Source organism: Lynx rufus, unplaced genomic scaffold, assembly GCF_022079265.1.
Source record: "Lynx rufus isolate CCGP_SWC_20201006 ecotype Redwood Valley unplaced genomic scaffold, mLynRuf1.p SCAF_14, whole genome shotgun sequence".
Taxonomy (NCBI): Eukaryota; Metazoa; Chordata; class Mammalia; order Carnivora; family Felidae; genus Lynx; species Lynx rufus.
In genome coordinates, this window is record NW_025814828.1 from 19,929,730 (window position 1) to 19,946,702 (window position 16,973).

Here is a 16,973-nt window from a genome sequence, read left to right on the forward strand (position 1 = left end):
GTTTAAAAATGTAGTTACGTCTCACAACAGAGGCATGTTTAGATCAATTATGGTATAACTATATTATGGAACACTAAACAATCACTAAAAATATTAATTTCAAAGAAATTTCAATGACTGGTGAAATTATTTCTAATACAATTTTACGTGAAATACGGGATACAAAACTATAATTATACTGATTTCCATTAACACTCTGATCCCTTGGGGATAATTTTCTATTGGCTCCTTATCTTCCTGGGTCACACTTTCCTGTTTCTTTGCATGTCCCATAATTTTTTGTTGGAAACTTGACATTTTAGATAATGTATCGTAGCAACTCTGGATTGTGTGTGGTGTTTTTGCTATTTTTTGGTTTGTAGTGTGTTTTGTGATTTGCCTCGATGAATCCTGTGGTCTTTTCCCCACCCTTTCCCCTCCCCTACGGTGTATGGCCATTGATTTGTGTGTGCTCAGTTTGGGTTAAATTTTTTATTTTTAAGCCTGGATTCCCAGGCACCGCCCGAGTTTGCATAGTTTAGTGGTCAGCCAGAGGTTAAGCAGAAGCTACACACTTCAACACCTTGAGCCAGTAAGTCTCCCATCTTTTGCTAATGAATTTGTGTGTGGCCTGGGGAATGCACTCAAACTCTGAGTAGTTTCCAACCCTATTCCAGCTTTTGTTTTGGGTTTGCAAGGTTTCACATCCATTCGGGGACCAGTAGCTCGCTAGGGCCCTCTTCAGTCTCCCGTTGGTGCACACAGCCTTGTCCGTGAACACAGCCTTCTCTGGACCACCAGGGATAAAGTAGGCTGTCTCATTCCCAAGGTCTGTTAAATTTCTGGCTGGTCTCTCTGCCACTCTTCAAAACCAATCCCTACTGAGACCCCAGGCTAGCTGCAGAGTTGGCAACAATGACATGGGATTGTCCATACCAAATAAAGGCAGGCCCCTCTGAGGGCCTGGTAGAACCTCTGTGCCACATGGCTGGGGGAAGGGGAGCTGAGATGGGAACAGCCCCTGGCTGAAACATCCCAGACTCCCACTGTTCTTAGAGGTTCAGCACATCTTGAATAAATGCTTCTCTGATTTGTTGTATGCCTTTGGTCAATTTCCAGAGTCTACATTTTTTGGACAAGTTTGCTTAACTTTACCATTGCTTTTAAGGGAGAGGATCGGCTGAGCTCCTTAAGTGGCCACTCTGGAAGTCCTGCTCTGTAAACCACACAAGTTGTACAAATTCATCCTTCTCCTTGAGGGAGAAAGTGGGACCCTCCTTGGGACATGAAATCCCCAGGGTAATGTCACCTTGGCAAAGTGTCTTCAGCCTGGAAACTAACGGGATCTGCAGGAGAAAGTCCAACTGTGCAGACCAGAGCACCTGGATTAGTGGTCCTCCGTACTTGTTTTCTTCCACTTATTCCTTAGCATTCAAGGATCATCTACATTCCAAGAAAAAAAAAAAAGCTCTATGGTCAACATTTGATTTACATTAAGCTAAACAAAATCAAAAGGAGGCAACATCAGGACTTCTCCAGAGCCTTTTAATATGCTGTTTGTTGAGATTCTCTAGGAAAGAAAATAGGTAGTGTTTTCTCAACACTGTGACCAATGAACTTTTCCCCCCCACACTTCAAGGGATTGCCAATCTTCAAAATACCCTTCGGTGTGTTTTACTTGAAATTTTCTGCCTGGATAAGAAATACGGAGATGTTAGGGGAAGAAGTATGTTCACAACTATGACAGCTGGATGCATCAACCTTCTAGACATGGGAATGGTGGTAGTGGAAATGAATGGAGGGAAATCCCTGAGTGAGGTCAATTTCTGTGGACAATCAAGCTAATACAGCTGCCCGTCCTCACCGGGAGCATTTCATTGGTAACCTTCCAAGTTTCTGGGCTCTGTGTTTCTTTAAGGAGGACTTCCCATGTGCCTGGCTTAAGTAAGGCTCTTGGTAAATAAAGACACAGTATTTGCCCTCAAGGAGTACAGTTAAGGGCACGTCGGAGAAGAGTTATAACCGAGCGTCAGAGGTGGCGGCATGCAGGCATCCGCAAGGTGCTGTGGTAAGACCAACGGCACAGTCAACCCGGCCCAAGGGGTCAAAGAAGACTTGACAAAGGCCATGATGTCCAGGCTGGTTCTTGAAGGCCAAGGAAGGCTTAGCCGGGCAAGGAAGAGGGGAGGAGCATGTGCAAAGGCCAAGAGGCTGGAGGAAACATGGTATATTCAGGGAGCTCCGAGTAGTTTGCCTAGCTAGAGTATGGGGTATAAAAGGCGGAAGAGGTACAAAGGTAGCAAAAGATGAAGGGCTCTGTGTGGCAGGCTAGCTAGGGAGTTTGGCTCTTACTCTCAGAGTGAAGGGAGATTATGAAAGGCTGTTGAACCTCAGGATGATTTACCTTCTGAAAGATCCCTCTGGCAGCAGTGTAGAAAACGGACTGCGGAGGTAGATCAGAAAGCTCCAGGAGGCCAGCAAGAATAATGAGGATCTAAACAAGGGCAGTACAGACGGAGAGGGGCAGCTGAGAGGTGAAATTGTGAGGGCTAGATGAACCAAGATGCTGGGGGGGGGGGCAGGGGAGAGAGGCAGTGGTAGACCACTCCCAGGTTTCCAACTTCAACAATGGTCCAGCCACATAACAGAGGGAACTCGGGATGAGGGGCAGGTATTTGGGAAGGAGAGAATATATTCAGGCTTGCACTTGTTTGGTTTGAAATTCCGATAAAACACGTGCGAGACGTTAAGGAGACGGTTGGAACTCTGGGTTGACACGTACACAGATTTGACAGGCGTCAGAACTCAGAATAAAAGCTGCGGGAGCCACAGGTGTGGTGCAATCGGGCAGGGAATGTGTAGACTGAGAAGCAGACAAAACCGTGGGGAACTCTATCTTCCTCTTCTGAACGCCTATAGCATCTGCCTGTAACTTACGGAATGTGTTACGTGCTGCAACATCTAGCTCAGTGCCTACTTGTGCACAAAAAGTACCACGCTTGATATGAGGGTACAAAGAGGAATACAAGAAAGTCCTTTCATCCAAGGGAACTATGATGTAGTCGTGCAGAAAGAATTATACCCACTTATTATGCAAAATGAAATCAAGAGCTACAAATATGCTGAGTGTTGAAGAGGCAATTAATTCAATGGAAGAGAGAACACAGGTTTCAGGAAGGGAGGAGAGCATTGGAGTTGGGGTGGAAAGTGGATTTTGCAAGCAGGGAAGGGGAAAGGAGGCAGGTAATCAGAAGCTGGAAACTAACAAGGATCACAACAGAATGAAGTGGGCGAAGCGACAGAAAGAGGCTGGGAAGGTGGCTTGAGGCCAGGGCCCAGGGAATCCTTTCTCAGGCGTCCATTTTAAAGAAGGCACAGAGGAGGAGCCTATGGATATCCAAGCGCTTGTGACGCAGCAGCTTCATTTCTGCCTCGCCACTAAGTTCAGAAATAAATGCTAAAGGAAACCTAAAAATCACCACACTAAGGCTTATGGCTTGTAAATGCTCTTTCTCAATTCCGTATTTCCATTCTGCAAAACTCTGTGTTAGTGGAACTTTAATTACTTGGCTTCGTTATAAAATTTCCATTGCATGTAAGTGTAAATAATTTCACTCTAATGCACTCATTTGAATCTGTGACTGAAAGCAGTGGGAGAAATCACGTTTTTATGGTACTTCCTTGGCACGCCGAAGGGAAACAAAATGTATGCTGTTAATCAGGTCATGAGTGACTTGGAAAGTGATGGGTTGCATAAAGATAGCAAATAATAAGAGATAAATAGATTTTAAAGATTAAAAATATTTTATTTAAACTTTTCTTCATAAACACTTTTAACATTTTTTTTCAATTTAAAAACAGAATGGATAGCATAAACATGTTTGAATAGATTATATTCACGGCTTGGGAAAAATTACCTGACAAAAATGTAAAGGCTTTCAAAACAGGTATAAAAGGCAAACCTTAAATTATTCTAAGATTTTTAAATCGGCCTTAGGATTATTTGACTACTGGCCCAAAATGTACCTAAAGGTCAAAATATTTTTCTATAGACAAAGTATGCCCAAGAGGTACAGGGCATATACAAGTTAGGTAGAAAATAACCTCTCCGACTATCTCACTGGAACATTCCTTCAGAAAGCAAACACCTAACCCTTACTGTTATACTGATTAATAAGGTTTTTAATGTAGCTGTTCCCAAAGATGTAAAAAAAGAAAATCCCAGATTATGAAGGGGGAACAAACCACGCTGAGGGCATTCTCTCAGCGTCGCCCGTGTACCAGTGAAGTCACACGGGTGTATGTACTGCAAGGGTAGGACTGCATGAGCTTACCTATTCTGGTCTGTGTCTATTGAATATTTGACTTTATAAACTCTCGATAAACTAATTTCTCAGGACTTTCATTTTGAAGATAAATCTCTTTTAGAAGATATTTATTCCCAAACCAACTCTAATCTGATTGAATAAACGTATGATCCCTAAAAATGTTGAGTACAAAAAAAAAAATCAAAAACGTATAGTAGGCAAACAAGAAAAATGGCACTGGCAGTTTTACTGCCATATAGCCCTCAGTTACAGCTAATTTACACTATTATCTATGTTGTGTTTTACTTCAGTCTAAAACTTTAAATTATGTATTCTCAAAAGAGCTAGTCTTTTCTGAGAGATAGCTTATAAACTGAAATATCAATTTATATTATAAACTGAAATGTTATGACCTACAACCACATATACATATATAAAAATAGTCCCACTGAACGTTTGACATGTTTAGGTTATGCAGCTCAAATAATTTGTTATAAAATATTTTAAAGCTTAGTTTCATGTAATTAAGACAAAACTCTCCATTTTTACCACTTCTCCCCACACAAATGTGTGTGTCCTTTACTATGACTCGAGCAGGCTTCCCAGAATGAGGTGTCCAAAGGTGCTGCTTTAGAAAAGATAAGTGAAGGGCTCAGTCAATATTTCACAAATTAGAGTAACACGCACACACAGAGCAGAGCAATGAGGACACAGAGAATGTTGTCTCAAGAAAAGCTAGTAATTCTATTAATTACGCTTTGCTTTTATAAAAACCAGTAGTACTTCTTCCAATACAAAACCTTCAATGTGAGAATCTTGAATTTTGTGAAATGGCTGTAGTGCAAGGATTTTCTTTAAGCAGATTAAAGTCAAAACTGAAATTCAAGGTCAAAGATAGGGAACAGAACAAACATTTCTAATTAAGATGCAATTACTGAAGATCAGCTATTTTTGTCAAGTCTGGTGTTTAAAATGTAAAGTGAAAATTAACACACAAAGATCACAACAGTTACACTGTAGTTTCCAATCTCTTCCTGAATTTTTAAAAACCACTACCTTGAGCACATACAATGTATCTAAACAAAAAATGGTTCCAAATGAAGCACACAAAAAATAAACGTGAAAAAAATTCTATGGAAAAATTTTCCATAGTTTAGTATAACAAAAATAAATCTCTTTCAGCAATGAAACCGTAATTTTAAAAGGGAATGTAGGTTAATCGTGGATTTAAAATAACCTATATTAGCACTACATATAAACGAATGAATTTTCTCATACATTCAGAACCCAAGCAATACCAACTATTCTTAAAGCTCAAAACTGACTACAGCTAACATCAGGTCAGACATGACTCACGTGTGAAGCTGAACCCAGTTAGTTCAAGTTAAGATTTCACAAATTTTCCAAAACACGAACTGTGATCTTGGTCTTGTGTCTTTAGAATGATAGACCAAGAATAGTCAACAGTTTGCCCAGATCTTACACTAACTAGGACTATGAAGTCATATCTAAGCAATTAACAAGAACCACCACTGGTGTGTAAAAGTGTAAAAGCCTGATAGGGGTACCCTGTCTCGGTCTTTTCCAGCAAAAGACAACAATGAGGAAAATAATGAAGACATTATCATTATTTTCTTTAAAGCAAGAAAGCACACAAAGCACTAAACCAACTAATATATTAGAAAAAGAATTAAATGGCTACTGTAATTCCTAGTTTTCAAAAATAAAATGATTAAAAAATGATTTTTAAAAGGTAGAAAAAGACTTTTACCCATATTACCATGGGAAACAAGATCATGACTTCACTCTTCCATTTTGTGTTCAGTGGTGGCAGCAGCAAAAAAAAAACAAAAACAAAAACAAAAAATAAAAAACAAAAAACAAAACCAAAAAAGTGAAACTAGAAAATTTATACAACAGCCATAGAAGAAGGCATTGCAATATTGCACCAATATCCTAAGCTCTGGCAAGTTTTGCCAGTGTAGATCTAGTCTGTATCAGATATAGACTCTACTCAAGAGAAAATGGCATCAATTTGAATGATCCACTCCCTGGTTATTCTTGCTTAATTTTGTCAACTACATGTTTTTCCTTCGAGTTGAAAGACTTGAAAGGTGCACAGCTAATCCTACAACACTTTTATAAATGCTTTTAAACAGTTAACTTTGATGCATTCTGAATTTTGAGGTTACTATCCTTCATGCTAGTAGCTTTCAGTAAATAAAACAAAGGCTGAGGGCTTACATCCCCAGTGCCACTAAATATTTTGTACTAAATAAACAAGTAGATATAACCAGTAAGACTGTAATTCTATTTCTTACCTCTAAGTCAAAAATGAACTCAAATTTTCCACGAGATGCTACTTTCCATTCAACAACAGATGCAGCAGCCTTCTTGAATGTAAAGAACGGGAGTTGCACTTACTTTTAGGGGGCCTTTATTTAGGAGTCTGGTATTACCTAAATTCTCTTTAAAAGTGCTTGCACGCTGCAGGGCCAGGACTGCATATACCACTCCGATTCTCACTAAAAACAGGGTAACGTTAAACAGACTGCAAAGAAAAACATTTTCAAAAAGAAGACATACATTGATAAGGAACACTAAACGTTTACTTTTGAAAATAAAATACAAAATGTTAGTTTTCAGAAATCCATACATGTTTCAGGAATACAAGGAGCTCAAATATTACTGAATCAGTATGGACTGAAGATAGGCTACTTTGATACCAAATGAGGACTCCAGTTATTTTAACTTTCTAAAAATGTTAGTACATGAAAAGACGTTACATCTAAAATTCAACAAGTATGGCAAACCGTGTGTGCAAGTGCACTAGCTTAAAAATATAGAATCCTAACAACGCATAAAAGGAGATGTGCCTTGTACGTTCCTAAGATGTACGCAAGTATGGGTATGCTTTCGCTAACACAATGCAGAGAAGAGAAGGCAGCTTAGAAATAGTGTTTTGAATATAAAAAAGTTAACTTTGTAGAAAATTTATATTTTTGCATTTTCAGCAAAAAGCCATGCAAAAAGGTCAAGAGTTTTAACGTAAATAATAAAACCAAAAGGTCGAACAGATTGAAATACACTGAAATAAATGTTCCAAAAGATTTCAGATTGAGATAGGAACCGAAATTACATCCAGTGACACTTATCAGGTCTTCTCTTAGAAGAGGCATGACTCCTACGCTGACATCTGAAAGAAATGTTTAAAGCATAAAATCAACTTCCGAGATAAGTGGATCACTCTATTAAACTGCTTCTGGAAGTAGTTTCAAGAGCTAGCGCTTCGAATTAACTTATTGCATGAGTTTGAGGCCACTAAAAAGAAAAAAAAAAAAAGGATGCTAGCACAGAATGAAGAATTTTTTACGATATTAGACCAATGGCTTTGATAGTAAAACTGGTGAGGTTTTTCTTTATGTTTTTTAATTAACTACTCTGTCACAAACAAATTTTTTGTTTGGCTTATTTAAAGGGAGAAAGATGTCATTAGTTGCAACGTCTGACCTCGTCCAGTATATATTCCGGAAAATGCAGGTTGCATACTTGTAAACCATCTAGCTTGCAGGGCATCCGCGGGTACTCGTCTTCCTTCCACTTGTTTTCTTCTGGATCAAAAGTGAGAATGGAATCGCTGTAATGACCATTGTAGCAAAGGCCTCCGAGAACCATTATCTGTTTGTCCAGCACAGTCACACCATGACCACTTCTGCCAATTGGCATGGATGCCAAAATGGTCCACTGATCAGTCTCTGGGTTGTACACTTCTGTGGAAGGGCATCCCTGAGACTCAAAAGAGGCTCTCAAGATCACACAGACGCCACCGAAGACATAAAGCTTGCCGTTGTAAGAAATCATCTTGTGAAAGCATCTTGCGTAATTCATTTTGCTCTTATTCTCCCAACAGTTGGTAACCACTTGAGTTCTCCTGGTCCGCTGTTCTATGGTCCCTTCTTTACTGGGGTCAAACACACACACCTGTTTGGAGGTGGAAGATGAGGTGATTCCACCGGTGATGAACAACTTGTTATTGAGCACTGTCCCTTCATGTCCGTATTTGTTAACTGGATAAGGATCCACAAATTCCCATTTATCATTGGTGATGTCATACCTCTCAGTTGAATAGAAAGTCTCATCTCTGGTTCTGCCTGCCACAGCGTAAATAAACTTTCCAATGACACCAACTGCAAACTCTGAACGTGGCACAGACATGTCTGCCATCCGGAGCCAAGAGTTTTGCCTGGGGTCATACCTGAACACTTTGGAAGAAGCATGGAATTCGCCATCCGGGCCCAGTTCTTCCCCGCCCAACAAGAACACAAAGTTATTGACAATAGCAAGGCAATCCGGGCGCAGAGGAACTTGTGGGCCCTCCAGTTCCCACCAGACTCTTGGTTTCTTTAAGAGAAGAATTTTACTGTTAACCATGCTATGTCCAATCATGCCTCGGAATACTGTAGTTTGGGGTTTGGCAGAACGGATGCGGCTTGACTTCATGTCCAACAAAGGCTGCTGGTGAACGTTCTGAAAGTAATTCAGTGCTTGGTCAACTTCATAGCGCAGCTGTCGGGAGTATCTATAAAATTCGGATGTCTTAACCTAAGAATACAAGTAAAAGAATTTAACCAAAAGAAAGAACATCAATGGCAAACAAGATATCAAAGCCAACTAAGAGGATTAGTGTATGATTTGAGGCTTACTTTGCTAAAACTGTTTCTCCTGTTAAGATCACATACTATTTTTTTAAGTAAAGTTTTATCATATTTGTTTTCATAATAATCTATGCACATCCCCAAGCCTTTTAATGTAAATATTTATTTTCCAGGCACAAGGCTACATTCCTCTAACAAAATGTACTAATCATTCATCTACTGTATGTCAGGCCCTGGGATACAAGTGGTGGCTATGAGGACAAACAGAGGTTTCACAGTAGAGGAAATCATGGCCATGGTTTTCTTAACCACAAGGAACACTGTTAAGAACAGCCATGACTGAAAAACTTGGGCAATCAAGTTAGTGAGTTAGTAAAAACTTAAATATATACAAAATTCTCAAGTTTTTGATATAAAGAATTGGTTCGATATCATCAACTCCTACAATCATAACCCAGTTGACAAGGAAAGGTCAAGTTTTTTTTCCTTTTTTTTAAAAAAAAACATTTATTTATTTCTGAGAGAGAGAGGGCAAGGGGCAGAGAGACAGACAGACAGAGGATCCAAAGAGGGCTCTGCGCTGACAGCAGAGAGCCCAATGCAGGGCTTGAGCTCACAAACATGAGATCATGACCTGAGCCAAAGTGAGATGCTCAACCGACTGAGCCACCTGGTGCCCCAACTTTTTTTTTCTTTTTCTTGGAGCTGGAACTACCTCATTGTGATGATTATCAAGATCTTATGAAGCACTTTTAAGTACTGTGCTAAGTTCTATAGGGACATAAAAATGTTAAGATGGGGTCTCTTTCCTCAAAGAACTTAGAATCTGTGTCTGGGGAAATGAAAATAGGTAACAGTTGCCAATAAGTAAATAAACAAGGCAGTTGACAGTTGGGAATGAGGGTGTAATATGGGAGTTCTGTGGAACTTAGGACATGGAACATACACCAAACTGGCCCAAAACACTCACGGGTTACCTCGTGGAAGAGGTAGGAAGCTGGAATCCGTGAAGAAAAAGCTTGTATCCTAGTGACAAGAATAAGACAAGAATCTTCAACTTCAAGGGGAAAATCAGCTATTGTAGACAGAAGATGGGCAGAAGAGCACGACTGATGTGAAGTAGAAACAGGGAGCAAAGGCGATGACTCGAACTGATCTGAGGATTTAGACTTGAGGCCCTCGTGAGAGCAGGATCACTAAGGGACTCTCGAGAGGCATTCCACTTCACTGGTGATCAATCTACACTGGTGGGAGGATGCTGAGGCGGAGATGTCTAGGAGTGTACAGGGAACCCAGCGTGGCTGTGTGGGAGGGAGCCAGAACTACACATAAATGTTTAGGAGCTTTCTTTCCTTCTTCTCCTTTTTCCTTCCTCCTCCCTAGTTTTCTCATTCACGCCCCACCTTGGTCCAAAAAGTTTGAAACAGAAAGCACCGCAAATGTGTTTTTAAGTATTTTGTTAACTGCATTTCAATAGGATTGGCTTCCTTTGTGATCCCAAGCAGTTAATTTTATGGATTTAAAATCATTATTCTGAGAAGGGGTCCTTCGGTGGATTTAACCAGGCCAGCAGAGAATTCCTGGTCTTACTACATAAAAGAGAACAAACGGACGTCATTACTTCACTGGGGGCCTTATGTGCAACATCTCAAGCTAAATTATTCCTCCTGAGAGAGACTAATAATCATCCCTGTTTTCCTGATGAAAAAACTGAGGCTTAGAATCTTAAGTGACTTGCCCAAATTGTTTACATGACTAAAACCAGGAGAGCTGGGATCTGAACCTTGAACCAGGACAGTCTTGCTCCGAAGATCAATTTCCAATAGGTTACAGCACAGCTTCCTTTAGTCTTTAGAAAACTCTTTAAATGACAAACTCAATTCTTAGAACACTTAACATATTCAATGAATTAGCGTAATGACCCTTCTCTAAGAAAAGATAATATAATGGTTCTTAAGGAATCAATCATATGGATCACAAATGACTGGGCATCCAACCCAATTCTTCCTAGCAAAATATTAAGTGTGGAAAAAATCACAGCAAATAATGAATAAAGGTAAACAAGTAATTTCAATAAAGAGAGTAATAATATGATAAAAATATGAGATGAACTCGCATTCTCTACTACTTTCACTTCACATATAGAAGAATAAAGAAAATGAAACGAGCCTCAATCTCTTATGAGAAACAATGGAAACCTGTAAAGCCATTTTCACGGAGTATTTATCAATATGCAATGATGTTCACAATATATTCAGTTTTTAAAAAGCAATAGTAAACTGGTATCCCAATTAAAGAAGATTTTGTGTACGTTTGCTGTGTTAATAGTGATTGTCTCTAAAACTTCACAAACATCTTTGCATTCTTTGTTTTTAATGTATCATATTTATAAACAAGAAGAATCTTGCCATTAAAAAAATGGGTCTCCTAAAACCATCAAAAATATATTTGCTTAGTAAAAATACGTATCTTTTCATTTTCCATTCATCTACTATGAATTGCCTAATAGTGTACCTCGCCCATTTTTCTCATCTTTTTCATATGTGCAAGACTAAAAGGCAATACCCTGGAAATCAACAAGAAACATAAACCTCAAATTAAGTATTTAAGTGCCTACTGTGCACAGCCAGTGGCCTGAGAGCTACACAGGTTTTGAAGTAACAGAATCCAGTCTAGCACTGTAATTAAGCACCACGTCAAGCAGCCCGGTATGACAACTAAGAATCCAATTTAGAAAATATCCGACTCACATTCAACAAGCTGTGGGATCTTGGGCAAGTAACTCAACATCCTTACAGCCGTTTCCTCATCTGTATCATTGAGATAACAATAGCACCTATGCCTCATAACCCTAAGGTAGGAGATAAGCATGATAATCCAAGTGAAAAAGACTTACTACGGTGCCTGTCATGTGGCAGTGTACAACAAATAATAGCAGTTATTAGCTATTATTACTCACCAGTGGACATATGTGGAAGTGTCCATCAGCTTAAGTCAATGCATCTGATGGTGTGTTTTTGGTCTGTGTAAAAATTCAGTCTTTTAGAAACGAGAGGAGTAATGAGTCAAACTTACTCTGGACCTAATCCTCCCCAGTAAAACCTGACTGGTAAGATGCAAAGAGAAGGAAGCTTTCCCAAAAGCAGCCATGTCACTTGGAGATGGAAAAAGGAAGGGGAACACGGCACATATTGGACAGGCAGATTTCAAGTGTTTTAAAGGAAAATTAGGACCAATTCCAAGATCGGAAACTGTGTAAAGAAGCTCAAGAAGGCTTGGAGGCTCTCAAAAGCATAATGCTGACTGCATAATTGCAAAACACACTGATGAGGGGAAGAAAAGGGGAAAGTATCTAAAAAATCTGATGTGCTGCACAGAGAGCTTTCTGGAATTCAGATGTTAAAAAACCACTTACAACAGATGGCCCAAAAAAAACCAAAAAAAAAAAAAAAAACAGGCACATAAAACAAGTATTACAAAGGGTGAGATGGAGCTGTAAGAATACTGTGAACAAGGCTAACGCCTCAGGATGAACTGTGACTTAGCAAAGTGCCAGGTATTGAATTAAGTGGCATCTTGGAGGTTAAAGTAAAAAGAAGTAGACGCAAAAGTGAAGCCCCTCCCGGATGGGGTGGTTAATGTAATATTAGCAAAGACAAATAGTCTTCTATTTTATTTCCATTCTCGGCTAACAATGTTTTATTCTGTCCAATCTGAAGATCAAACACAATGACGAAGAAACTTAAATCCAAGATGGCTAAGGAAAAAAAAGAAAAAAGAAAAACTAGATAAGATATTGTCACTAAGTTCAAGTCATTTCATCTCAAGATCACATTCTGGGATCCTGAGAGGCTTCACATATAAGGTTGCTTAACTGCTTTCCGTAATCTGTGCGGAATCATGAAGAATGGAAAACGACTAGAAGCCAGACTTCCAAACTAGACTAGTTAGCCAGAGGCTGATCCTGAATTGTTAAAAAGTACTACTTGCAAATAAGAAAGTGCTACACACTGGGAGGCAGCAGACTCACCAAATAATGCCAAAACTTGACATTTCCAGTTTAATGTCCGAGGATGTAACAGAACCGGTAGACAATGAGAGAACCTATGGCTTTGGCAAAGTAATCAGTAAGTCTAATCATAAAGAGAAGTACCAGGGATCCATGAACCACTTGCAATTGTAGCAATAACTGTGTTAATGCATTCCGGGGGTAAGGCTAGATGGTGGGAAGTCCACAGCTTTTATCAAATGCTCCAACGATCCATGAACTCTAAATGTAAAGCTGTAACTGACTATCCTCAGTACAATGTGACAGAGCAGAGTCATATCATGGACCTAATTAAATTAGACAATCCCACCCTCTCCATCAGATGAAACCACAGCTCAGAGCGTTTAGTTCCATCGCTACAATTTAGACAATACAAAGTGGACCACAGTCTGAAGACAGCGAAGGGATCTAAACCATAGGAAGAATGGTAAAAGTGATCAGCAATGTTTACGTTCAAGAGAAGACTCAGGAGAAAGATGGCAACCATTTTCAGGACCAGTAAGTGGAAGTTTGGAGCAAGATTTTAGGCCAACAAAGAGAAAAGCTTTGTAATTAGACCTACCAAGATAATGGATGTCCATCACATTAGTAAAAGAGCACAGAAACCAGGAACAACTCAAATATCAATGACATCAGTTGGATAAACTGTGGTATGCAGACTTTACCATATGCAGTCATGAAGAGAATGAAGTTAATCCACATGCACTAACACAGATGTTCAAAGTGTCAAATGAAAGCTGAAGAATATATACAATATTCTCAAAAAATAAAAGTGGCCTGCTTTGAACAGCTGGTAGTGTATTCAGAGGAAAACATGTATACACATACAACATATGGTTACCAGTGAACTTTTGGGGGACTTGCCCCTTTTCAGGATCTATACAGGTCTGTATTTGGCTTTTTCACAAGGACTACAGTAAAAAGGGTATGGGTACATATTTGCCCCAAGTCAGGACTGTTTACCTCCGGAGTCAGTGAGCAATCCTGTCACTTCAGGTAGTCCATGTGTGACTGTCAGGAGTGCTGGAGAGGGTTCTGGTGTCACATGAGGACTAGGCATAATGGCCTGTGACAGCCCTTCACCTTCCAACCCCAGTCTCTTGCAAATCCCATCAACCTGAACCAGCTTAAGTGCTTCTTAAAGTCATTTTCCTGTCTGTTTCCTACCCAGTGTTTCGGTCGGTCCCTTTGTCCCCTTCTCCATTCATTCTATTGTGTTCCTTTGAAACCAGGGTTCCAAAGAGTTTAAACAGTTACTTCAACTCTATGTTAAAAGTCCTTATCATAGCCACATACCTTTATCCAGCTTGTTCTAACCGTAAGCCCCCAACAATGGAAGTTGTGCCTCTGAGATAGTTGGTTATACCATAAAATGTCTTCTAACCTAAGAAATTTAGCTCCTACTCTCTGCCACAGCTAGAAGTTCTAGATCTACCTTGCTCTTTTCCCAGAACTACCATTTTCCTCTACAACTACACAATATCAATAAGCATAATTAGTTTCTTCTTTCATTATAGAAATGGGGAATTAATGCCTCTCTGATAATCCTGGACAAAGTAATTACAGATATACTCTGCTTTAAAACAAAAAGCATAGGGCTAAAACGTTCTATGTGAATGGAATCATTTAAATACATTAATGAAGAAAGCTATCAAAAAAGAAACATGTGGCTCATCTTTTCATAGAGAAAGCATTTCTCCCATCATTCGCTCACATAACAGTTTATCTCTAGATCAGTTACTTCCAAAAGAAAGATATGGGAAAAAAATGACATTTCTTTCATGTTCTGAAGAACTACTTTCCTTACCCTTTCACAGGATTAAAAAAGCGGTCTTGTTTTAACACTTAGAAAGAATATATTCATTATCGCTTTTCTTGATACTTAAAAATTTTATTATGAAAAGCATTTTGTCTTATGCTGCGTAAAAAATAAAAGTATGATACCTCCTAAAAACAGTGATCTGAAAATTTAAATTGGCCATTTCCTCTGATCTTTAGTTTCATGACTGTGTACACAAATGCATGTACAGGAGAAAATGTGAGGTACTATTAATTCTGAATGAGGCTCCTGGAAATGTGTGTTAAGTGGAACACACAGGAGCTAGCCATTACCACTGGGCAAATATTCCAGGTTTCTCCCGTTGCTGTCAAAACGTTACATAATCCATTCATTCAATTTTTTAACTTTAAAGGTAATTCGTATAGATCATTCTTAATTTTAAGAATTAAAGTGAAACTGGGGCACCTGGGTGGCTCAGTTGGTTAAACGTCCGACTTCAGCTCAGGTCACGATCTCATGGTTAGGGAGTTCGAGCCCCACGTTGGGCTCTGTCCTGACAGCTCAGAGCCTGAAGCCTGCTTCAGATTCTGTGTCTCCCTCTCTCTACCCCTCCCCAGCTTGCACTCTGTCTCTCTCAAAAATAAATAAACACTAAAAAAAATTTTTTTAAGGAATTAAAGTGAAACTGGCAATATAACTAAAACAAGCATTTCTACAGAGCTTATTACTACATAACTTCACGTGATTAAAAATCCGCAATTAAAAAAAAATCTACTAAAACTGGCTAGTCTGGGGTGCCTGACTGGCTCAGCTGGTAGAGCATGTGACTCTTGATCTTGGGGTTTTAAGTCTGAGCACTACACTGGGTGTAGAGGTCACTTTAAAAAAAACTGGCTACAATCTAAAATTATTTTAGCACTTTAGCCAATTTAAGATATTAACAGCTATTTAACCTTTCAAAATGTTTTTAAATGCCCAATATACTTCTACTAAACCAAAACCAAACAAAAAAAACCTCCCCACACACACAAACCCCCACAAAAAACAAAAAAACCCCGTCTTTTATTAGCTTATCCATCAGTGGGGGTTGGAGGTGCCACTGGGGACTGAAATAATCCCTGAACTAAAGATCCTAGGTCTTGGGCTTGATGCCGTCCCTAAGTCACTGTGTGACCATGGACAAGCCTCTAGTTTAGACATTTTCTCCTTACGATAGGAGTCAGTTGCATGAAGACACCTCTGGCCCTTCCTACATCCAAAAATGATACCCTAATTTTCAGAATGATGAGTATAAGGGATCATGTGGAAGGAAGACAGAGTCCTAGCTATCAGTTTTATCATCCCTTCTCTATGATCCAATCTGCTCAAAAGAAATATCCAGAAATAAAGCAGTTACTAAAACGAATTATACCTTTGGGAACCACAGCTACATCTAGTATTATTTTTGATATTCAGCAAAATGTGGAGCAGTCTTTATGTGCCATATTACAAAAGCATCCACCTTGGTATGAGAAGTCTATTTATAAATTCATGCTCAGAACTGAAGCTCATACTTATTTATGTTAAAATTACAAAAAGCTAGGTGCAAGATACCTTTAATTAATCCCTTTGTCCTGAAAAACTGAGTTAATGACCAAGGATAAAGCTATAAGAAACAAAAATCAGTTCCTGCTAAGTACAAATCCTCTCAGTAATACTGTAATTGCAGTCAAACACCAAACAGTAAAGACAAATTTTAGTATGGATTTACCTATCCTCTCTTCTTCAAGCAGGCAACAATCTAAATTATCGAATAGAACTTCAAAAGCCAAGTGACCAGCATAAATGGGGGTGAGGGAGAAGACCCTCCTCAAGACAATAATAAGAGATTCAGCACAATTTGGTTAGTCCTCTATCCCTTCAACTTTCCTAGGATGAAAAATATGTAACTCAAAAAATAAATATGCTCAGAAAGTCTAATTTGCTTCCAATTCCAGTGCAGTAGTCATTGAACATCACTAGAAATTAAATAAGCGTGCACAAGCCTAAAAGGTAAAAATTTATGTAATTTCTAGAAAGCCTTAGGACCATCTTATTATCTGGTTATACTAATATTTAGATAGTACAAGTGTATTCTACAATTCACAACTTAGGAGGACTTTTTCCTACTTATGAAATATTCTCAACTGTGTAAATGTTTTAATTTTATTGAAAAATATGCTAAA

At 39.0% G+C, this 16,973-nt stretch overlaps 1 protein-coding gene across 2 annotated transcripts in view; it reads right to left on the reverse strand.

The window, feature by feature from the left end:
- Positions 1-3,829: 3,829 nt before the first annotated feature.
- Positions 3,830-16,973, reverse strand: part of KLHL15 (kelch like family member 15) — a 35,508-nt gene continuing 22,364 nt past the window's right edge. Inside the window, exons 3-4 of one of the 2 annotated variants that reach the window (XM_047076014.1) lie at positions 7,797-8,888; positions 3,830-7,482 (exon numbers count right to left, since the gene is read on the reverse strand). In XM_047076014.1, coding sequence (XP_046931970.1) covers positions 7,471-7,482; positions 7,797-8,888 — 1,104 coding nt within the window. In that variant the 3' untranslated portion in view covers positions 3,830-7,470. Of the gene's footprint in view, positions 8,889-16,973 lie in introns of both variants that reach the window. The other variant, XM_047076013.1, reaches the window with a different exon arrangement.